This window comes from Numida meleagris, chromosome 7, assembly GCF_002078875.1.
Source record: "Numida meleagris isolate 19003 breed g44 Domestic line chromosome 7, NumMel1.0, whole genome shotgun sequence".
Lineage (NCBI taxonomy): Eukaryota > Metazoa > Chordata > Aves > Galliformes > Numididae > Numida > Numida meleagris.
The window spans coordinates 1062432-1087473 of NC_034415.1; the positions used below are offsets into that span (position 1 = coordinate 1062432).

Genomic DNA, 25042 nt, shown 5'->3' on the forward strand with positions numbered 1-25042 from the left:
AAGCTAAACCTGCCTCTCTAACGTTTTCTTGACATGCACAACTTAAATCCAACAACCGAAAATATTAGAATGCTGTATTATAAACAATATTGAACTCCACAAAACACAAAGGATCTAGAAATAATGGAACTTAGGTAAGCTAAGATTCATAAAATGCCGGTATGAATTAGGCAATTTTCCTGTAAGACAGATAAATAGAATTAAATGGTACGTACACACGGGCTAGGCTTCACTGCATCACTTGGGAAGAATCCAAGTTCTCCTGTCGTTAGATTTCTGCCCTAGAAAAAGAAATCCCATTTTTGAGACACAATGAGGATTAACAGTAAATAATACATTCACAGCGGTTTAGAAAGATAAGAGTTTATCAAAGAGAGTCCTTAAAATAAAAACACTCTTCGAATAAAACGTTATTCAACAGTATTTTTCAAATTACATAATTAAATGACAATTAGTGATTATATACCTGAAAGTTCTGAGGGATAAAACGCAGGAAGGTGGACTCAGAGCCTGAACTGTAATACAATATCAGTGCTTGGCAATGAGAGAAAGAACAGGTACTTAGCTAGCACTGCAATCTTGAATTTTTTTTCTTTTTTTACCATATATCTGCTACATAAAAAGTTAAGTGGAACACTTTCCTACTATCTGCCTGAATTCATATCCTTATACTGTATTTACCCCCAGTGTGAACCCCTCTGAATTACAAACTCAATTTACAAACAGAGCTCCAACAGTTTCCCATCTTAATGATCCCTATTTACCATAGTTAACCTTATCAGAAGAGCAAGTGATAACACAGTCAATAAAACCAGCCAATAAAAAATATATGTATTAATGAGAAAGAGCATTTGAAGGAGCACAATTAAACAGTCTCGTATGTGCCCACACACCACTGTTATTCATGAGAAACATTTAGATGAATTAAAAGAAAATGAAATACATGATGAAATACATGCAATGCATATCAACAACTAGAAAACAGACAAAGATCACAATCTGATGAGCTCACGGATGGAGATGGATGCGTACCATCTGACAGTGCAAAAAAGTACATAATTTTAAATGTTCTTTAGTGTTTCATAATGTTCACGATGTTTCAAAGCGCTATGTCCTTCAGGTCATAAATACCGCCTGGATACTTGCAGGATTTCTGAAGGACATGGAACATTTATTGAAATTAAAAGTGGCAAGATTCTATATAATCAGTGGACATACTAACATGAGACAGAATTACTTGTTGCTTGCGCAGGAGCATCTGCAAATACAACTATCCTACAATTTTCTCAGATGTCACAACTCATCAGAAGACGCTGTAGGACTCACACATGTTGTTTGATTGGGCAAGGAGAGTCTACAAGTGTAGTATGCATTCTATGGACAACATTTCAAAACAAAAAGTGAAAGTAGTAATAGTCACGTGGATGGACTCTTGTCATAGAAAAATATCACTGCCATTGCTAGGGAATCTATTCCAGCGCTGTGATCAGTACAAAACTTGCAATAGCATGGATGTAAAATAACTGTTGAGACAACTCCAAGAAAGGCTTTGCCTTCTGAAGAAAAGCTTTACATAAGGCAAATTCAGATGGCTTTGCTAGTTAAATAAAACAAAATCCTTAAACAGAACAGGCTTTGATTTATTTCACGTTACTCAAGGTAAGTGCTCGCATTAAAACGTTCTGTAGATAATGAGCTGGTATAAATAATTCGATAATGTGTTTAGGATACTACATTAATTTGTTCACCTTTAAAAATCCTAGGTGAACTCATCAAGGCTTGTTGCCGCTCATACAAGAAACAAACTTGTCAGATGATGGTTTTAAAATTTAAGATCTATCCATCAACTTATCATGATTAACAGCAAAATTATCATGCCACCATGCTTTGCTGCTACTAATCATTTCTTGCTATTTTACATTTCCTGCCTGCTAATTGCTTACTGTTTGATTAGTAAGCATTTCATTTCCCTCGCACACTCCCTGTCAAGGCTTAGGGTTATTAAAAAAAAATAAAAGCCACTGACTGGACAGAACAGTTTCTAAAACTTACAATACTGTGCATATATTATTAAGTTGTATTTAAGTTATATATCTACATGTGCACATGTGTTTGTATATATTTATATATAAGGGCCAATGAAGCTCTTCAATCCATTTCCTTCAATGACACTTCTCAGCAAGACTAGGGGCTGATTCACTACTCTTGTACCTGTTTTAATGAGGCAGGCTTTCAGAAGTCATTTGACACTTTCGCTATCAATTTCCAGATTGCTCCCTCTTATTTAGTTGAGCAATACCCATTAACTTCAGTGGCCTTGCACAGAGCTAGGACTCCACAACAGCTAAAAGTTTATTAGTTATTGCATCCTTCGCCCATTCTTTTTTGTTTGTTTACTACAAAGTGTCTGGTAAGGAGAGAAATGAATCAGATTAAAAATACAAAGGAGAAAAAAACAGCCACTTTGAAAGTTTTCACTTTCAAAAGGTACTTTTACAGTGCTGCCTCTCCATTAATTCATAAGATGTTAGGTAATTCTCAATTCAATCCCAGTTTATTTGTATCTATCATAAACATTATAGCCAGAGGTAAACATGTTGTAAGAACCACAATGACTAAACGCTGTCCATATTCAGCAAAAAATCAGACCAAACAAGCCTCTCTCCTGAAAAGTCATCGCTGCTACAATATTTATGCAAGACAAGATTGCCACAACCTGCAGGAGGTTAAGCCACAGTCAGAGAGAGAAATGCCATGCAGGACAGATTACATGATGTATGTGAAACAGACCAGAAAAAAAAAAAAAAGTGTTCAGTAAGAAATACAGACTACCATTACTAATGATAATGTGAGTTTTCTAAGAGATCCTCAAAAATAAGACTTTTAAGTTGCCTACCAAACCAGGGGTATTTTAATGGACACTGAAAATCTTAGCCTTCTATACAGCCATGTCACTGCATTTCATGGAATTAGGAAAGTGATCTGGCCTTCTATTAACTGCTACATACTACAAGGCTGCACAGTAGAACTACTCACCTTTCTAATTTAGTCTAGCAATATACAGAAGCATAAATAAGAAATTAATTAAAATTACTGGTATGTATTTTCAGTTCAAAGTAATTAAAGATCTCTCCCTTTAAAAACATTTGAAATCATCACCAGTGTTAAATGGAAAACGCACCAAACTAGGACAAAAGCAGTTTTAAGACCCAGTTCAGGCTAGCCCTCTACTAAATTCATTTAAATTTCAGGAAGAGCAGAAAAAATTCTACCGAGTGCTTAGGAACACTCATCCAAATTCTGCTCATTTATGAGAAATTCCCTGAACAGGCAAACATGGCAAATGAAGTCCACATACACTTCTTCTCACATATGACTTAGGAATCATTCAACAGAGAAGTTTTCTGATGTATGAATTAAGGTCTTCATGTTCTATCAGACTCTCATCTGATCAAGGAAGTGCTTAAACTTTTCCTCTTTCCTTCCTACTTAATTCTCTCCCCAGCCTGCGGACACTATGCTCTCTCTGAACTTCCAGTACTCGCTTCCTTCAATGTCTTTATTTATTTATTTTCAAGTACATCAACTGCAGTGTTTTAATATGCGTAGGCAGGAATCATATTCCTAGCTTTCCCCAGCAAAACAAAGTTTTCTTCTGCATCCTCTCTATATTAGAGGATCATCCTATTAGCTAGCTCTAAGGTCCTCATCTCTCAAAGCATGCCCTTTAGAGACGAAAAAGGTCATCTCCTTCCATCTTCCACACTTTCAAAATTCTTTATTGAAGCCAATACCCATTATGCTTTTCAGGCATATCACCTAACAACCTGGGAAGTCTTAAAATTAATATTGCCAATTTTGCTTGAGGTAGCTACTTTCAAAAAAGACATCTAATTCCTATTTCCCCTCTGTTAGTTGTAATCTTAACTCCCAGATTTCTGGGGAAGTCTTCCCAAATGAGATTATGCTCCATATTTATATGGAAAAGAAAGATAACATACTAGTTCCTCTTGAACTTTAAGTTTTTTCACATAGTAACCTTTAACAACATCATTTTACATTGCCCAGTAGGTTGTCCTTAGACTGCAACATAGAAAAGTGAATTCTCTCTCAAACACAATTTCTAATTTTTTTATTATAAGTACATTTACAGCATACTTACTGCCTTTTGAATGTTTACAGCAGGACTGCTAACTAACGAAGCATTACAAAGGACATCTATAAAAGTAATTGCTTGGTATGGGTTTACTATGCATCAAAGAAAAGGTGGTTTTGAGAATGGAAAGAATCAGCCCAGGATACATTTTGATCTTCTGGCATACTTGACAAATACCTTGCTTGAGGATGGTGGGTAACTGTAATGGAAACCTGCAAAACTAGAATTACACTGTATCTCAGGATAGGCATTGTGGCATCCCTGAAAGCCTGTCCTCGAGTGAAGCAGATACCAATCTATTCACACCAAGCTCAGAAGAGAAATATTCACATCTACAATAAAAATAGGATTATTTCAAAAGGTATGCTATTACACCTGAAACTACTACTACTCTCCTAACAGGCCTGAAATGTACATTTAAAACATAAACTTTTCCCTTTCTGCCTAATAAGCCTTTCCTTTTCTCCTTTTTTCCTTTTTTTTTTTTTTTTTTAATTTCTTTCTGACCATTATGCTAAACAAGCAACACCTAGGCAAGCAGCATGGCTTTTCCAGCCCTGCACCTTGACTGAAGAAAGAAAAGCAGTCATGCTAAAAGGCATGCAAGACAGTCACTATAGGAACATCCTTATTTTATACACAGCCAGGTGTTTATTGAGAACAGTAAGGCAGCTTGTGATGGTATCAACCTCCCTACACCGAATCTTCTCTAAGAAGAAAGTTTAGGTTTTGATTGATACTAGGAGAGAGGCAGAAAGAGAATGCGTGGAATAAATAAATGCTTATTATTATATAATGCTCTTTGTCTTTATGATAGGTCAGACTAGCTCTCAGAAAAGCAGTTGTTGTTTCATAAAGAAAAAAATTATATTTTTGTTTTTCAGATTGCATAACGCATTGATTCATGTGCATATATGGTTTTGACTGACTAGAGAATTACCACAGTAATTGCTATAAAATCATTCACACTAATATTAATGGAGCAGAATTTTAATGTCTGTCAAAACACATTTGATCTTTTCACATTTAACCAAAAGCTTAAAGCAACCATTGCTCGATAACTTGTGGCATTTATTCGATATACTCCAAAGAACGAAAAAATATATATACTTAAACCCCAAATATTTCTATATTGCCAGCGTTCAAATTTCTAAAATGAGCAACGGTCAGCTTAAAAATCCATTCCAACATTACTGTTCTGCAGGTCAGCTGCAAATTATTCTAAAATGCCTCCTGGATAAAACCCGGATATTCATAAGAATTTATGTTTTGAAGTCATACCTTAATATGCATTCTAAAATACAGATGTCATAACAAGTCTTATGAAAACCCACTACTGAGTGGTCTATGACGAGACAGTCTGTTAACAAAAGATTTCCTGAATGATTCTACTGTACATGGCAGTTTTCATGAAGATTCAAAACTAATTCCAAGGCTCCTGGGGAAAAAGCCTCCCCCGTTCTCCTACTTCTGCTAGCTAAACACAATGTGATTCTAGCTAAATTATTTAACACGATAGGTACAAATAATATAGAAGACAAATTCCGGTAGATACAGTTAATGGATGGATGTATATGTACACAGCAGTAGAATTAGACCCACCAGGTGCCAATAATTCTAGCTTGTACTAAATGTATTAGTTTGTCAACTACCATTTACTCAGTCCCAAATCAAGAAGGTGCTTAAGTACTTTTCCGAATCAGATTTATTTAGTTTTAAATAAATCAAAGATTTTCATTGCTCAAAAAGAAGAAAAAAGTTTATGATCAATTTATCAATACAAATTTGTTATCCGAAACTAATGGAATATGGTCATTTCGTAGACAATACAGTACCTGCCAAAATAAGCTATGGGCATCGCCTGTAATCAGTTCAATGGTGTCCCCAATCTGGATATGCAGTGGCGGACCATCCTGTGGCGCTGGCTGCGGTATTCCTTTGTAGTTTCGAATTACTTGCATTTTTGGTAAACCTGAATTAAAAAAAAAGAACAAAAGAACCAAAAAATCAGCATACGTATTCCAGTTAACAACAATTTATGAAATTTTAGGACCATAAAACCAATTGATCAAAAAAACACTATGAGTTTAATAGTTATCTGACTACGGCATAAAGACAGACATTTCTTTTGCTTGGTTATCTTATGTAAGTATATCACATATAATCTGAAGTTTTTTCTCTCTCTTTTTTTTTTTTTTAAAAAACATACTTCTAATGAAAAAAGGTAAGAGAAAAGATTTTGTCTTTCCTCCTTCTTGAGGCCAAGTTCAGCTCATTTCCATGAAGACTCTTCCTAGAAAAGCTGTTCACTTCCTTCCTTTCCTTTCTTTTTTTTGTGCAGAGATCCCTGGATCAGTCTAGGGTTTCAAGCTTCACGGTATCCTTGTAATTCCAGGCAAAAAAAATGTGATAAATTGCTATTAAAGATACCACTACGGAGAATCTCATAAAAAGATCCAACTGCTCATGCCTAAGACAATAAGGATGACAATACTTCTAGGTTTCTCATAAGACTTTTTCCTTCCATTTTTGACAATATTTTCAGATACACATAAGCAAAGCCTAAATCAATTCAATTCTTCATTTTCAAGACAAGAACTCTGGTTGCATATTTATTCTTCCATATAAATATTAGCTGCATCTAGACAGATGATCAACTTTTTTTTTTTTTTTTTACTGGAAACAATCCACAGTCCGATACATAAAATACTTTGCTGAAAGATTATTCTCACTACCTCTAAAAAGAACTAAGTCACTATTTATAACTACAGTTGAAGAGCCCTTCTCAATAGGTTTAAAATAAGGGGGAAGAGAGATTTCAGCCAGAAGAGAAAATTATGGGTACTCTAACTCCATGTTCTTATAACTGTATTTTTAAAAAACACGAAGTATTTTTGACAGCTAGTGCAGTGCTCTAAAACAATGCTCTGTGAGGTCATAAGAATACTTGAAATCAAGAAGTACTGAATCCATGAGAAAAATATTAAGAACTTGAGAGCTCTTAGGTAAGCTACTGTTTCAGTCTTTATACTGCCAAGTAAAGCACCGCTTTAGTGGAACAGATGTACTTTTAATCCTTCCTCTACTTTTAGATTACAATTTGTACAACAATTTCCCTGTCTTTACACAGGGAAATAAGATTTTTCAAGATTGCTAAAATTCAGTGGGGACATCCACTTATAATCCCAACATCAAAGTTTTTGGTTAAGTAAGATTTTGTAAGAATGTATATTAATATAGGTAAGAGTGAAAGTTCACAAAACCAAGGTACAGCTGGACAGCTGTATGGCTGGATAGCTGTATGGATGCACAGCCACATTTAATCAGTTTCTAACTGGAAATTAACAGAATCTGTCATATAGGTAGTAAAAGACCTTAAAGATCATCAAATTCAACCATCAACCTTACCTACCATCAGTCCCATCACTAAATTATGTCCCTTAGTACCATGTCCATACATCTCTTAAATATCTTCAGGGATGACGACTCCAGCATTCTGGGCAGCCCATCCAAATGCTTGAACGCTCCCTCCTCGGCCTCCTCTTCTTAAGATTGTTCAATCAAACTTAAGCCCCAGTTCCCTCAGTTGCTCGACATGTGTCTTGTTTTCTGCTTCCCTTACCAGTTCCAAGGCTCTCCCCAGACACTCAAATCACCTTAATTTCCTTACTGTAGTGAGGGATCCAAAACTGAACACAGTACCACATACAAGAGGACAACCACTTCCCTAGGCCTGCTTGCCACGTTATTTCTGATACAGGCCAGGATGATAGTGGCCTTGTTGATCACACACTGGCTCTTGTTCAGCTGGCTGTCAGCTAGTATCCCTTGGTCTTTTTTCTGCCAGACAGCCTTCCATCCGCTCTTCCCCAAGCTTTTATTGCTGCATGGGGTGGCTATGACAAGTGCAGGACCCGGTACTCACCCTTGTTGAATGCCTTGCAATTAACTGGATGCAGCATACCAATTCAACCTACCCACATCTCCCTGCAGAGGCTTCCTACCCTCAAGCAGATCGACAGTCTCACATAACTTGGTATCACCTGCAAACCTATTGAGGGAGCACTCAATCCCCTCATCCAGATCACTGACAAAAAATGTTAAACACAACTGACCTCAACACAAAGCCCTGGAGAACGCTACTGGTGACCAGATGCCAAGTGGATCTAACTCCATTCACTCCCAACCACCCAACCAATTCTTCACCCAATGAACCGCACACCTGTTCAAGCCATGAGCATCCAGCTTCTCCAGAAGAATACTGTGGGAAACACTTCACTAAAATCCACTAGAACCATCTCACAGCCCTTTCCTAATCTACTAAGCAAAAGTCATCTTGTCACAGGTGATGTAAGGATAACTGTAAGGAATGTTGGGGCTAGAACAGATTTATTTGTGTTGCAAGATCATTACTGCAATGTGGGGAGCAAGAAATACAAATATTCATGATCTCCTCTAAACTGTATGAAATCACCTTAGTAAGTATTACTCTGTAGTTAAGAATAAATATTAAATCCAAAATGATGAAACATTAAGCAAAAGAATACCAGTTCCCACATTACTCAATCCAAACGACATTATAACTTTCAGTTTCTTCAAGTTGCTTGGTATACTTAAAACGGACATCTAATTATTTAGTTAGCCATTATTCCACTCAGGTAATTTCCAGACTTGGTTTTATTTCTCAATTTAAGGCTTACACGCTTTGAAATTCTGATTGAGCACCAAGAAACACTGCATCTATTGTGTAGCAATAAAAGCAATGCCACATACAACCATCTACTCAAAGCTGACAACTAATGCAAGAAAACTCCCTCATCACAATATAAATTATAGCTCTGTATATGCAATAAATTGTAAACATGCACTCAGAGACATACTTGGAAGCCTATCCAAACCTACAAAACCATTATTTGCTTTACAAAACTTGGATACTGGGAATTCAGTTTATTACATTACTAGTGAGTAGATATAATACACTTAAAATACCACCTTTGTACTAATCTCAGATGAGAACAAAGAAAGGGTCTTAGGTACTTTTCAGTGCAAATTCTGTCACATTTAGCTTGGGGGCTTTTGTTTTGTTTCAAGACAGAACATTCCTGAAATTATTAAATTAATCGTAAGTGTGTAAAATGAGTTATTTTTATTTATTTCACTAGTAATTATGACTTTCAGCATGTCTGAAAAACAGTCCAACAGAACTTGGAAAAAAACTGGGGTGCACCAACTTGCAGAATTATTCTAAAGGTAACACAGAATTAATCATGTTAAAATATGCTATGCCTAGAATACTTGTGTATACGTTTTCTTTTCGATTATAAAATTTCCCTCACCAGATAGTGCTAGATTTGATCTAATCCTTCTTGACATAACTAAAAATAATTCTATTGATTCAGATAGACTTTCAGGCTAGGGCCGTAGTCTTAAGAGTTTATTATCTTCCTTCAGATACACTGTAACTTCTTTGCCAATACGCATACAGAAACAGTGACAACTACAAAGCTCATGTGCTACAGCTACTCCCTACTATTCTGACTTTATTTTTCTACCTGTAGTTTTACTACCTACTTGTATCCAATTGCTGTCTTTCATCTATTTATGAGTTCTTCGTGCCCAGAGTTATCTTTAGTTTGAATACACATTGTCTAGCAGAACATATACATACTACCACAAGACTTACATAAATCAGCATCTGGAATTAAAGGGACACATGATTAGGATTCCTGTATATTGCAACAATATAGAACAATATTGGGACTCCTTTAATTACTCTGCTACTTTCATTCATCTGCTTTAGTATTGATGCTGTGCATCAGTGTTACAGGCTAGAGATCAAAAATGCATGTATACACAAGGGAAATTATCATCTGATGTTAATTACTTCATCATAGATTAGATTTGATTCAGATCCCTCGTACTCCAAAGTACAGCCGATCACATTCAAACAACGTAGTGTCTGAGTCATAGAGAATATCCTCACTATCAGTAACACCAGACACTGAGTGACAGCCCGTATTGATCAAGGATGTGAAAGAAGTGAATGCGCAACCACTGTCTTTTACTCATCACAGGAAACTACCAGTGGAAGAGTCTGTCTCTGTTAAATGATTTTGAACATTAAAAAAAAAAAAAAAAGAAAAGTTTCTCCAGAAACAAAAGACTAAAGGAAATCCTTGAATCAAGCAGAAACAAGTACATGCTATTCTAGAACAGCTTCTCCTCCACAGATAAATATTCTTCTCACACCACTTTACTTATATCACCATTAAGTGTGGAAGAAATAAATGGGGTACAGAAAAGTTACCGAATTGAGGTAAAGGGTCAAAGAGGTAAGGTAATAAAACAGGCAGAAAAGAAGAGGTATATTACAGAAGCCTGACCTGTTTTAAGTGTAATGATGGTTTATTTGTAATAGAAAAAGCATTAGAATGTGAATTGCTACAAGCATTAGACGTTGCCATTATTCTCTATATAGTTGCAGTATCTGACAACTCCAGGAAACTTCTGGAAAAATATCTGGCACAAATAGATATATGTATTCTTTTTCCATGTATATATTTAACGGCAGGTAACATTCCAAGAAAAATCCCGTTGACTTCCACGAAGTCCATTTCCACATAACAGAAAGCTTTTGTCAGGAAAAGAAGATGCAAAGCCAGCTTCGCAGTTTCTGACCTGGAAATCAACGACCAAACTGGCCTAGTTATTACATCAATAAATTGCTGAAACTTACTTCACCTGAAAACCTAACACAAAAAATGATTATCTAAAGTATTGGTCACGAGAAAAGTGGAAAGCATTCTAGTATCAGGGTTAAATAAGTGCTAATTCAGCTGCATTAAGAAAAATACCTTTCCCAAAACATAAAACACATTTGAGTATTAAATTATATAGTTTTGAGTCGAGGAAGAAGGTTACATTTTAGAACTAATGTAGTACAGAATAAGCTACAGTAACCATTATACGCGTTCTCATCATTTCACATAACCTACTTATATTCTTTACAGCAGCTTTGCATATATGAATGGCACCAAATGACCCTCAGAGCTTCATGCAGATTAAAAATGCTATTTTTTGCCAACAACATGCATAATGCATGCCCTACTATAACCTATATCTGTCAAAATTGATTGCAGCATCTGCTATTTCCAAACAATGCAGGCCATGGTTTCTGCTTTGGGTAGGAATCATTTTAACACGCAGAATAATGACAGTATAGGAGACTAGGGCGCAAGGGTGAATTTGTGGATGTACTATATACTATTAACACAAAGGCATAAAACAGCTTTATCTGTGCTGAACATGCACTCCTAGTTAACAGGAGCCATGATGCAAGAATTCCTTTTTCCCTAGGAAAAATATAGCCTTGTTACCAAACATTTATAACTTCATCCAAAAGCCACAAACGTTTGAAGAAAGCCTCCTGACTTCAAGAAGCTTTGAATTTGAAATAAAATTTTCATCACTCAGTCAAGGCCACGTCTTAATGTTTCCAGAATCACAACAGAAAGACAAACACCTTTCTAACAGGAAATGACATGAAGACTCCCTAATTCAGCCTTTTCTTTAACCGGAAGAGCATGGATGTCTATCTGGAAACACTGAGCTTGCTTCTAGTTTCTTATTTTTACAGCTCTAAAAACATAGAATGCAGCAAAAGCAAGGAAGAGATTGACATTCTGTGACTGATAAGCCTCCCCATAGCACAGACCATAAGTACTCCAACTCAGCTCTCAGAGAAGATGCATCTCCTGCCTCCTTCTCTCCTCATCCAGGAAACAAGGGCACAGTAACCCCATGGCAGAAACTCTTCGCGCCATCAAAATAAGTGTTAGAACAGTGACCTACAGTCCAGGAAATCACATTAACAGCACAAACTGAAGACAGACTGGCAAAGGAGACCCCCCTTTTAAATAAAAGCAAAGGAATCAAAAATTAGCATTTACAGCACAGTAAACAAAATTTATAAAGATGGTGAATATTTCAGATCAAGAAGTATAGCTGCATATTGTAAAAACAATAAAGAGTTATTAAAAAAAGAGGAAAATTGATGGGTTGATAAGAACAGCAATGCGAAGAGCAGGTGGATAGTGTTAAATCCACAAATAGAGCATCCATGACAATCTGCTGATTTTATAAACCAGAAAAAAAACATACACTTTACCATGTTTCTTGTCAACATCTTGGCCCTATACTAATATTATTAAAAGCTAATTAACAGGAAGTCCTACTCTGAGCTTGGACGACACAAAAACAAAGTCCATTAGCACTCTATGTTTTTCAAATCAGTCCTTGTAGCTCTGTGTCAATCAGAGTTTCAAATTCTTGTTCACAACAACTTCCTTGCAGAATTAAAAGTAACCTGGATTCTTCTCCCTTGCATTTTACCAAGAGAGCTTCTGCTCAATTTCAAATCAGTGTTAACTACTTCTGCAACCGTGGAAGTCAATGGCATTACCACTAAGGGAACAAATTATCTAGAAGGGCTTCTCAGCTGGTGAGAAGAGCCAAGCAAAGAAAAATTCCATAATCACTTGCTTATGAAAAACATAGTCAATTTTCGGGGCTGTCTACTGAAGACATGAAATCAAATAATTAATTGTTTGTTTTTGCATTTGTTTCAGCTTGTGTGTCCATTTGGCTTTGTTCTTTTAGGCTACTTCTGACACAAATTACAGAACTCATGTAAGTGAAAGACAGTTGAAGTGCACTTTTCAGAGTGGCAATGATTTAAATAATTACTATTGGGCAAAATTAGTTCAATGAATAGGTACACTGACATACCTCAAAGAAGGTGTTTTAATTTAACTTTCAATTCTCTCAGTCTTAAGTCATTATTTTCGTAGGTCATCATAATTAATATTCTAATTTTAGACATGGCACATAAACCTTATACCCAGGCAAGATGACTGAAACATGGAGGATGACCAAGAAACAGTTCTGAATGACTCACTTCTGCTTATCTTCTCATTAGCTGTTTGGTTTTGAGTAATGTTCAATAAAGTCTCGATGTTTTCCATATGACTAACCACAAAGCCCACTTCTGTTGTTTCATTCAAATTTTACTCCAAAGACTTCAGAAAGGTGATTATTAAAGCATTTAATGGCTACCTTTCTTAACTGCCTAAACTCTTGATTATAGAGCCCAGCCAGGACTCTCGTCCACATAGAACTCACTAGCACAAGTGAAAGAAAACTTGACCAAACTCATCTGAGATTCAGCTGACACATTTGTAATGCACTCCAAATCACATTCAGTAAACATTCATTCTTCTCTTTCACTTGGAGACAGAAGATTTCAAGACTGACATCCTACAGGACAAACAGAGCTACTGAAGCAAGTACAATTCTCTAACCAGGTTCTCTGTGACTATTTTTCACCCGTTTCTACTATTGTATCTCCTTAAGAAATCTTGAAGCAGCGCTCACAATTCGCTCCAGCCTTTTACTGCCTGTCAAACTTTCATTTCCTGTAATTATTCAGACTTTGTCTCTTTCTCTAATGCTGCACACAGACAGTATTCTTGGTAAAGATCTCCGCAAAAATGGTGACTTGTCAACTCAAATGAAGATGTATGGGAGGAAAGCACCTACCTGCCAAACAGTCTGATCAACAGAATACCAGAAACAGAATAACTCAGGGAGTCCTTTTGCATCTTCGGGTTTGGTAGACTTGTTCATTAACAAAAAATTCTGCTGATAAGTAGCTGCAGCTCCATTATCCACACAAAACTTGGAACTACACTACAGAGCATGAGTTCGCTATATGGAAAGTAAACAAGTCTAGCTATGTTACTCAATTTACACAGCTGTATTTTTGAAATTGTGCAACTCGTAAGAAAATCTGTGTAGAAATAATCCAAGTTACAGTAGTTTATTTTGTTTAAAGAACAATGCACAGAAATAGACATCTTTACATTTTCAGAAATATCAAGTACTCTTGACATCCCCACTAGCTCCAGCAGCACTTACGACACTGAAAACTTCAGCGCACCGCATTGGAAGATCTGGACATGCCCTATGTGGATAACTGCGGAGCATAAATGCAAAAAAAAAAAAGGATGTTTAAAATAACAGAAATTTCATGTTCAATTGCAGTGATTCTCAGCACTTTAAGTGATGACTAGAAATGGCCAACTATAAATAGTGAAATAGTGTATTATGTGAACAAGGAATAATCAGATTTCAAAAATATACTGTTTTCTTCTGTATTGACAAATGAACAACATATTATTTCAATGTAATCTCATCAGTGAATCGGGAAATGAAGTTGCATCAAAATTAAGAATCTTCACTACTCCTCAAAAACTGAGCAAAAACAGTTTTAGCATATGAATTAAAAACCATGCTAAATGAAGTGCTGCTTTACTTAAAAGCACAAGGTATGAAAATTAACCACTGTTAATTACCATGCTTTTTAATGTGGTCCCACAGAAAGGCATGGCATTCTTAAAGGCGTACTTGTTCAAACGAGCACCTGCCCCGAGGAGCTAACAACTTTTACTGGGCAATACAATAGGTCAACTATGAAGTATATACAGACAAAAGCAGACTGTACAGCAAAAGGCTCAGAAAAACAAGGTAAATCTTGCAAGATATTCTTAGAAGAAGAGAAGTAACTACTCTGAGCTGTATTTTTGATACCGTCTCCTGTGGGCCCAGGGATAATTCTGTGGCAAGCAGTCAGAAGAAAATGGTTTGGGAACAAAAGCACAACTTTAGAAGCTAAATTTAACACTGTGAAATGTCACGAATCTTGACCGGGACCTTGGCATTTTGCTGTTGAGAATGCTCTTGGTCAGTTAAGAAACAAAAATTTTGTTCTTTCTAAAAAAAAAAAAATACACTGTGGTAATTACGTGATAGCTCAGTCTTTCCTGCAGTGTGCCCAAAAGCACAGCCTGACAGGAAGCAGCCCTACCTCCCAACAAGTCTGTTCAGCACAAATGCAATTAGTCATCCTGCTGACTATACCATCCATATACTCGAATAAATCACAGACAGCAAGATGCACATTTCAACATATCAAAATGCAGACTTACGGCAGCTAGAATCTTCCAGAGGTCTCAAACAGAATTTATAAACACAAATTGCTGTAAATGTGCTGAGATTTTATTCATCAGACACTGCAAAAATGGACATTAAATTACTTTTCATATCACTATTTTTGTGCCCAACACTGACCAACAGTGTCTGCCTCTAAGATAAAAAACACTACTCTCAGTTTCTTCTAATTACAACAATGAAATTCTTGGCAAAAGAGCTGCTTTAAATTATTACATAACGTGAGCGGGAAGCGGCTGATACTTGACAAAACAGGCAGCTTCCAGCAAATGACAGACTAATTTTGCTAGCACACACCCTCTTCGTAATGCTACACAATCCGTCAGCATTTTAAGTTAAACACTCTTGTGGATCTTCCTCCTCGAGCAATATTTCTTCCTGATGGCCTCTGATTATGGCAGATATTCCTTTTAGTTATTAAGAGGCATCCCTTACACTATATACAAGAAAATCTCAGCCCAGAATAGAGACTCTTTAGAAGGAAACATCTATAAATGAACACGGTTTGAACACTGCGTTAAGAAACAAAATGACACTGTAGCTTTGCCTGAAAAATCTACTTTCAAAAAGTAACCCTCAGTAGAGGTTGAGGTTTTTTATTTTTAAAGAAAAAAAAAGAAAAGAAACAAGCACAGGGAGAAGCCTGGAAATGTGGGAAATGGGGAAAAAAGGACTACCACTTGTGGCAGCAGCTTGCAGTCAAATCAAAAAGCCAGAGACCAAACTGACCTCAGCAGAACAGATCCACTTGGTTCTTTCTCCCAAACGTAGACATGGAATGCCCTTTATGTGTTTAAATCCCAGCATCAGCTCTCTTTGAGCTCAGTTGATATCACTCAACATTACTGAGACACTTGAGCCATGCATGTGCAGAGCTATGTACAATTACAGGATTTAAATGCACCTGAAGCAAAGAGCAATGCACAAGACCAGTCAGAGCTTTAAGTCTCCATCGTTAAGTTTCATAGTCTTTTTCTTTGAAGAATATCTCCCTATTTATCCTCTTCATGATCAAGTAAGAAGGGGAAGGGGAAAAAAACTATATGAGCAACTTGTATAAGATGTTGGGTCATTAAGCAAATTCTGCTGTACTAAAATTATCAATGCTATTTGCAAGACAACTTCTATTGTCAGAGGTGAGATTATTCTGGAAGAAAAGCAGGGATCCATACATGCATTTTTTGTTGTTGTATCATACTTCATGAGATTTGCTGTTGTCGAAGACATTTAAGAAAACAGAAAATCCAAGAACAATAAAAATGCTGCTCTACCATCTGAATATAGCGAGTGCCTCATGCCCTCTCCTCTCCCCACACCTCCCATTCCAAATGAGTTTGTTAAAGAATAACCTCTAAGGTTACAAACTAGGGCAGTTTTCAAGGTATCAGATAATAAAGTTACTCTTTAATTCCCAGTTACACACTAAAGATTAAGGAATGTAAGTTATGAATAGTGCAAGACTGAGCAAGACTTCTGTTTATTTGCAGGTCAGCAGGAGCAGTAATGAGAGCTGAACTCAAATTCTTTATTTGCATTCCTTAAAAAGGTACCTTACATTTTTTCCCTGGATGAACAACATGAAAAATTTTAAAAAACACCTGGGCTGAACTAATTGATTCTGCTGAAGAAAATAAAAAAATCAATCAGATCACTTTTACACTGTCACTACTTGGAAAGACTCTTGAGTACTAAATGAATTCATATATGAAATTGCTGAGTTGTTAATCATGATCTATAACCTATTTCTTAAAACAGCCTCAGCACCAGAGAAATATACGATATTAAGTGTAAAATAGTGCTTTGAAGCAGCCTAGCTGATAAAAGTACATGCCCTCACGTGAACAGCTGATGTTTGTACCAGGCACACTGGTAAATATCTGCTATAAAAACATAATTTGCAAGTAATAAGTTAAAAGTAACACGTAAAATGTATCTTTAAAGAAACATTTCGCACATTGTTTAAAGTTTTTTGAAGTGAACAATGAACATGAGGATCAAGAAGATATCCTCAAGTGTATTAGCAAAGCACTTTTAACAGGTGTCACTATCATGATGAGAGACAAAGATCCCCCAGATAAATATACCATAAAAGGATAGGAAGTAAAAGGTTGGAATAGCAATCTTTTCATTTTTTTTCAAATAAGTTTCCAGAAGAATCTCCCAAAGAAATCTGAGCTTGGAATTCTACTGGTCAAAAAATTAATATGCAATATTTAAATAGGAGTAAACAGTGGATTAGTAAGTCTTGCAGAAGATGCAAAATTGCTTCTTCAAAAAGAATACTTACAAGGAAATGACAGATTTCATGAACTGAAATGTCTGTACAATAGGATGATGGATCATAGACTAGGCTGGAGGAACCTTCACCTATACCTCAGTGTAGGATGTAATTTAAATACAAGTAATATAAGGGTTGGAATGTTCATACACAATGATGGACACTAAAAAAGCTACCATCATTTAAATAACATCTTATAATCATTACGAGCCGTTCTTTAAATTCCATTCTTCAGAATCTTAATTTACTTCAGCTGCGTACTAGTCCTCAAATTTCCAAAAGCAAACTACAGACCTAGAAATCCTCATTATTAGGCCGCATATCAAATGATGCATCTGTATCTTAAATACTGTGATCCTTATCATTCTTGGACCTTAAGTATGCAGAAAAGCAAGAAGCAGAGGTACCAAAAAGCTTCTGTATCAGAAAAAATAAGCAGATAAAGACTAATCTGGCTTGAAGAGAAAAAAATGACTAGAAGGGACGTGACAACTCATGCGAGGTACGGACACAGCGGGAAGAGAAAGTATTAATTTCTTATTTACTTTCTCAACAAAGTAATAGTCAGCAGGTTTTAAGCAAAAAAAAAAGTACTTTATTCATACAAATAATTATGAAAGTAATAGTTAAAGGATGTTGCAATTGTCAAGACTTTAGCTTGGCTCAGAAAGTCATAATTTTTCTTCCACGTTGTTCTTAAGAGCTAAGAAACAAAAGCACAAGCTACTGGGAAAAGTAACCCAACATCATCTGCCATTTGTGTCTCTAAGCACCCACTTAATTGGCTACTGTTGAAGAATTGATCCTGGGCAAGCTTGGCCTGCAGCCTAACTCAGCCTCATTGTTCTCTCCTCTTGGAAGCTCAAAGAGGAGATCAGATTAAAAACACTTCTGAAAAGTAGCATCAGTTTCTCAGGCTTTTGCCTCCAGCCCCTTCTACAAGTTTTAAAGCCTTCCCTAGGCAGAAGGCAGAGGTAGTTCTGTAAGCATCTCTTCTGTGAATTTTCAACAGCCTTTCTTCTCCCATGGGACAGATGCTTTTAGTTTTACAACGTTTCCCAAATTCTTTGTGTGAGAATTACTTTGAAGTAGTGATCAAATACTGATTTAGTTAAATGAATGAGCCACAAAAAAAGAAACCATATGCTTCAGAGTACTGTGAAAATGCTTTTGACTATTTTTAATCAATCATTGCCTTATTTTGTTTTGCCTTCTGAGACTGACAGTACCTTGAAGATTAAATCGGCTATGGAAATATACAGGTAAATTCAATACTCCTCTTGAGGATGAATAAGAGATTTAGAAGTCCCAGTAAACATTAGCAAAATACCATGCAATTCCTTTCTATTTGCCAGGGTAACTAAGAGCAACTTCAGGTCATAATTTCTGCACACACATTTCCCTCCCTTCCCCTTATTTATTAAATTGTGCTATACTATTTGTGAAAATGCAGAACTGTATAATTCTGGTTTTATGGATCATACTTGCATGCCCTTCTTGCCCATTTTTTTTTTTACCTAACCTTAACTTTTTTTTTGCCTGCCAACTCCCTTGTAGCTACCTGTACACAGTGACATTTTGCTCAGAACAAAATGTAGGAATGCTTTAAAGTAGAAAATAATACGCTGTAGAACTTTCAACCAACCTCATCTTAAAAATTATGTATGTGCTAAGCATGTATGAAACACCACACAAGAGGAAAAACAGAATGCTAGCTGCTTACGATCTACAGATAGACCTAAACACATATCCAGTAAGACAAAAGACCCTAAATTACTGAACTACAAAATAATCTCGCAATCCAACCAGACAAGGATGAAAGAGTTCAACAAAATAAATATATTTCACCCTTTGGCATCTGGGTCTTCTGATGTTTAATTAAAAGAAAAGGCTAACGGCTATTTTCTCTGAATGTTAGCTCACTGCTGAGATGCCAAAGGGACAGGCACCTTTCAAAATATCTTGCCCCAACAGGAATGTAAAAATGATTTCAATTTAAAATATAACAACCCAAATAAAATTCATTAAACTGAATTTGAAATGCTTCATTGGAAGACAAAACTCTGCTTTGCCTCCCAGAAATGCACCAGTGGAAAATTTCTTGGTGAAAAACATTAGACGTGTTCTTTCTTGTATGACAACAAAGATGAATACCTTATTTTGGGAAGCAACAATAGCTCAGCAAACAGCATTAGTGCAGCAGTAAAAGGGCAGAGATTCTGAAGGTAAGATGTATTTTCAAAAATGTGAGATAAAAATTAAGTCACAATCCAGGGTCTCTCTGAATTCACTGTTTCTAAGACCCACCCGGAAGGAGGAGGTTGTTCCCTTATCTTAGAATCTGGTGAGAACAACAAAATTCACTGAATCTCATATCCCCTTTGCTGTCCTCGCCACATGATGTAAAACATGTTAAAACACAGCTGGGTGTACTCAGCTCACATTACAGCCGCAATCCAATTTCTTGAACCACTCCAGAACATGCAGAATTACACTTGTGTTGGCAAGCAGCAGCATTGCCTCTGTCTTCCCGAAGCGAAGAGAATTTCCTTCTGCAGCAAAAGAACTCCTAGCTGCCCTACTAAACACGTCCTCACTGCGATTCACCTGATTCACACAGATTCCTAGAGACATGCACTGTATACTTTACCGCACCCTGAACCAAGTGTTCAGATGCTGTGTTAGGAAAAGAAAAAGTATTAAAAACTCAATAAAGCTACCATAAACATTAAGCGTGTTTTAAATATGTATAATCAAAGCTTATTTTAGGTTTTAAAGTTTAATACACTACAATATAACATTTTAGAAAAGTCTCAAGCAACTTAGCAAATCTAATGCTCCAAAAAACCTACATAACTGTCATCAAGGAAAACATGCAAAACAGTACATACTTTATAATTGTTAGTTACGAAGACACTATCTCCAAAATAAGTAAAAGTCTGAGTTCCTTCCAGTCTAAAATATTTGTTTGTGTGTTTCATCTTTCTTTGATTTTTACCTTTTAGCCATATAGGCTGAATCTTTAACAGGGAATTTCAAATACTAAATCAAAAGGGCATAAACGGGTCCTTCTAGCAAGCCTGCATGCAGCAGTGTCCAGGTCTTCTGGTCTTGTTACAGGATGCATGTTTTATTACTGCAAACCTTATTGGGCTATCTCATAACATTAAAAAGGGGGAAGGACTTCACACTTGTCAAACCACAAACTCCATCACTGGAGGAAGTTTTGTGAGACATATTTCATACCACATTCCTTCACGCTTTCCCCAGGTTCAGTTATAGTCAGCTGCTTCTTCATTTACACGCTCACTTGACTACCCATTAAAACTCTTTGCAATGTTCACCATAAACAGTATCTAAAGCTGAAAATAATATCTTACATATACTACAGCAATTCACTACATGCTGTCACGATGACTTTCCCAAAAGCTTTTCACAGATGTTTAGAAATGAAGAAATAAGCCTCAGGGACTCTTGAGTAAGGTCCTGGGGGGAGATGCAGAAAGAAATGGCCTGTAATAGGTTATTCTTTTTGTTCTGAAAGGAAAAGTAAGAACTAGTGACAAGGGGATTGGTATACACTCCCACACTTTGTTGACTAGAAAAAATAATTGTTAAGCAATGCCACAGAATGGCCCAGAAAAACACCCAACAATGTATTTCTTGATTTTATACACAGCAACTCCTTGAGTAAAGCAAAAATACCACCTTGGTATTTGGTAAGGACATACTTTTCGTGACTTCAGTCACATTGCTCATGAGAAAGCTAAATACTGGGAGTCTGTTTAATAGTAGCTTTGTATGTGTGATAGACCTTTTACTGTGGCTTATAACCATGATAAATTCCCCTTCTCAGCAACGGGCCAGGAGAGATCCAGCCAGGATCACAGAAAACAGCACCCATTGCTGAAACAGAGAAATAAATTCTTGAACACCAGCATTTCAGCACTGAGCTAAAGGTTGCAGTCTTTTCTTATTCATGATATTGGATATTCTCCGTATATTTGGGCTGAGCAAGGAAAGGCAACATTCAGGACTATCAAGGCCTTGTCTGGATAGTTTATAAGAAAATCAGAGGCCTGCTTCAAATTTTCTGCTGAAGAGGTTAGATTTGTCTATTATAGCCACATGTTTGGCAAAGAATTAACTGCAGGTTGGGATATCCTAGTATTTTAATTTGGGCCAGTTTCCTTTTGGCTGAACATATAGTTGGACTGGCACTGAAAAGAAATCAGGGTTAAACTTGACTGTCACAAGAGAGAACATAGCATCAGAATTTGTTGAAACACGGCAGTCCAATATTCCTTGATCTTAATTGAAAAGGGAATTTAACCAGTCCATTTACAGTATTCCTCAATTTTTACAATATAAACTAGATACAATTGTTACCACAATACACAAACATCTGAATATTGTTTCACTGTTTAGTAACCAAACACGACTCAAGCAAATTACAAGGTTTCATGATATGATTTCAACAAAGCATGAAGCATACAGTAGCTCATTTCCCACCATGCCTAAATAAATACCTCCAATGCTATGTGTATATGTGTATGCGTGTATACATATATATACACATATACACATACATACATGAGGACTGCTCCAAAAGTGATGCCTCCTGTTTGATTACGTTGGCCCACAACATCAGAGGCAGATGTTGGTGATATGCCTGTAGAGGTTGAACCTTCCCACCAATAATCCATTCCATTTTGTTGTCGTGTGACAGATGGCAGCAGAGGGGCAGTTAGACAAAATGGTGTCTGACACAGAAGTGCATATAAAGCAAAGGTGTGTCAACGAATTCCTCCATGTATAAGAAACTCCACCCACTGACATTCATCAATGTTTGCTGAATGCTAATGGAGACCAAACAGTGGATGTGGGTGCTGGTGGGTGGTGTTTTTCAGCCACGGCAACCGTGACAAGAAAGACAAGCCATATTCCAGACAGCCATGCAGACCGTTTACAAGCACAAGATACAGTTCTTGTTCATTGCTTGTGAAAATGCATAGCTAAATCTGGTGACTATGTTGAAAAATAGTGTTTTGTAGCTGAGAATTTGCACTATCAAAAAGCGTTATTGTGCTCTATCTGTTGTACTTTCTACAGAAATAAAGCCAGAGGCATTACTTTCAGAGCAACCTACATAAATGTACATGTATGTATATGTTTACATAAATGTACATACATATGTATATGCACATGCGAACCTACATATGTGTATCTACACACACATATACGTAGGTTGCTCTGAAAGTAATGTCTCCAACTTCATTACATTGGCCCACAGTATCAGAGGCATATTTATACAAACGTATACATATATACACGAACATATATATACACATACACAATTATATAAAAACACACACACACACACATTCAATCCAGGCTGCAAACCCAGTCATTCCTTTCATACTCTTTTCTTTATAATCTGTGTAAAACTAATAATAAAGAAATGCTTCATAAACCAAGCATGGACCAGACACCAACTAGAAATACAAAAAAGTATTTTTAAAATTACTGTTTGGACATTGAGCTCCGACTGAAAAATAACTTTACCAAAAACTTCACATGCCATTGCATACATTACTTCTTAACACTACCTCAGCCCCCCAAAATTCACTCGCTATTTTAGATTATTTGAAGGGAAGAGACCTGATGGCTCTGTCCCTCAGTTCACAACCAAGGTTTTTTTTGGTTTTAATCCATGCTTACAAAGAAATCAGCTGTTTAAGAAGTCAGAATATATTCTGTGACACTCTTTCACAGATCAGATTTTGAGTTTAATCTGCAATGAATCTTGAGTACAAGGCTTCTAGTGTTCTATTTTTACCAAGTTTATCCTTCTGATATGAAATATGCTTTCACACTTCTAGAGATTAAAGTTCCAATGTTTGTATTAGCATACGTGTTTAGGGTAAAACTAGTTTTTAAAAACACCAAGCTGTGAATCTATTACATTTAGACTCTCTTTACACCCACAAAAAGTAAAGACAGCAAACATACGAGGTACTATTTCAATAGCTGAGAAAAAAGTTTAAAAAAATTCTCAATATATACAAAATTATTAATATTAAAAACACTAGACTGTGTCATCTTTCACAAAAAAATACACAAAAAGCCCTAGATTTGTACTTATGAGTATACATATGAACAGTCCATTTGTCATTTATGTCAACAGAGCAAATCACGTGCTTGAAGTTAAACACGTATAAATGCTTTCTTGAGATCCCTTGTACTTCAAGACAGTGATATATAATTATCATTCCACATGCCCACTCCAGGCAAAACCTGATGCCAATCTAATCATTTCTCACATATATTTGTAAAGAATCCTGTTGTTCTACAGTAAAATGCAAATGCTGGACCAACTTCTTCCTAGCTTTAAAGGTGCAGATGCATTTACAGGTTCATCCACTGTTTTTCCAAAAGTAGACTTCCCTAAAATGTTATGGATAGACCAGTTCAGAAGGTCGTGTACAACTGCACCATGTGGTGAAGTCATAGCACACAGCACAGAGAGAAGACAAACATTTTCTTTTGCTTTCTTATTTGTTCTCTATCTGCACATTTCTCACAGCTGTTTGATTTCCTAGGAATTTCTCCGCTTTCCCATCCATTCATCACTTTTCTTTCTACCTTTTTCATTCAACATAAAGAAGAAAAACAAATCTCTAAGAGGAAATTGCCACTGTTAACTAAACTTAAAAACAAAAACAAGTGGAATATCCGTGAACAATTTATTGCATTTAGGCTACTTCAGCTAGACAGGTTCCCCCAACAAGAAGCTTTTCCAGGAGAAGGTAATATTTTAACACTGTATTAGCATGAACAGCTGTTTCTCTTAGACCACCTTCTCAAATGTAAATGTTTTTTCTTTCAGTCAGTGCTAAGTGGTGTCAGTGAAAGGTGGATTTGGCTATACAAATCATAACACATCCACTTGACTATGCTAAGCATCCTACATTCATTATTCATTACTCATTACTAAAATAGTTGAAGACAAAAAACAGTAAGACAGCAGGTGAGTAAGGGACACTGAGAAGACTGTGTAAAAACACTTGCAGCCCACAGTAATTTTATTTACTGCTGATACCAGATTCCATCAATATTTGGACACCGCAGGTGTCTGCAATCGATTCACAGCAAATGTGCTTTCCTAAATCAGCACTGATGCTTCAGAACCATAGCATGAAATATGGGTAACAACAGCACTGTTAGACCTCTTACACAGACACCAGCTTGGGCAACTAACTTTTCTCTTTAAATATAGATATAATAATAATAATATAGCACATTAATTCTTAAACAGTATCCCTGACTGACTACTGCCCTCAGCAACAAGTTCACCACTGTTATGGTTTTGTGATTTTTTTTGTTGTCGGTATTCCACATCATTACATCATGTAAGGTACGGGCAGTTAAAGGGTTAATTCCCCGGTTACTGTAAACTGCCTTTTTTGGTGTGGCCCTCTGAGGGGGAGGGGAGGAGGTGCACTCCCCAGGGGTCTTTGCGGGAGAGGGGGTGGTGAAGC

At 36.4% G+C, this 25042-nt stretch overlaps 1 protein-coding gene across 5 annotated transcripts in view; it reads right to left on the reverse strand.

Moving 5' to 3' along the window:
* VAV3 (vav guanine nucleotide exchange factor 3) overlaps positions 1-25042 on the reverse strand; it is a 178920-nt gene that overhangs the window by 25375 nt on the left and 128503 nt on the right. For all 5 annotated transcript variants that reach the window (XM_021404474.1, XM_021404475.1, XM_021404472.1 and 2 more), the window contains exons 20-21: positions 5992-6128; positions 216-281 (exon numbers count right to left, since the gene is read on the reverse strand). In XM_021404474.1, coding sequence (XP_021260149.1) covers positions 216-281; positions 5992-6128 — 203 coding nt within the window. The remainder of the gene's footprint in view (positions 1-215; positions 282-5991; positions 6129-25042) is intronic.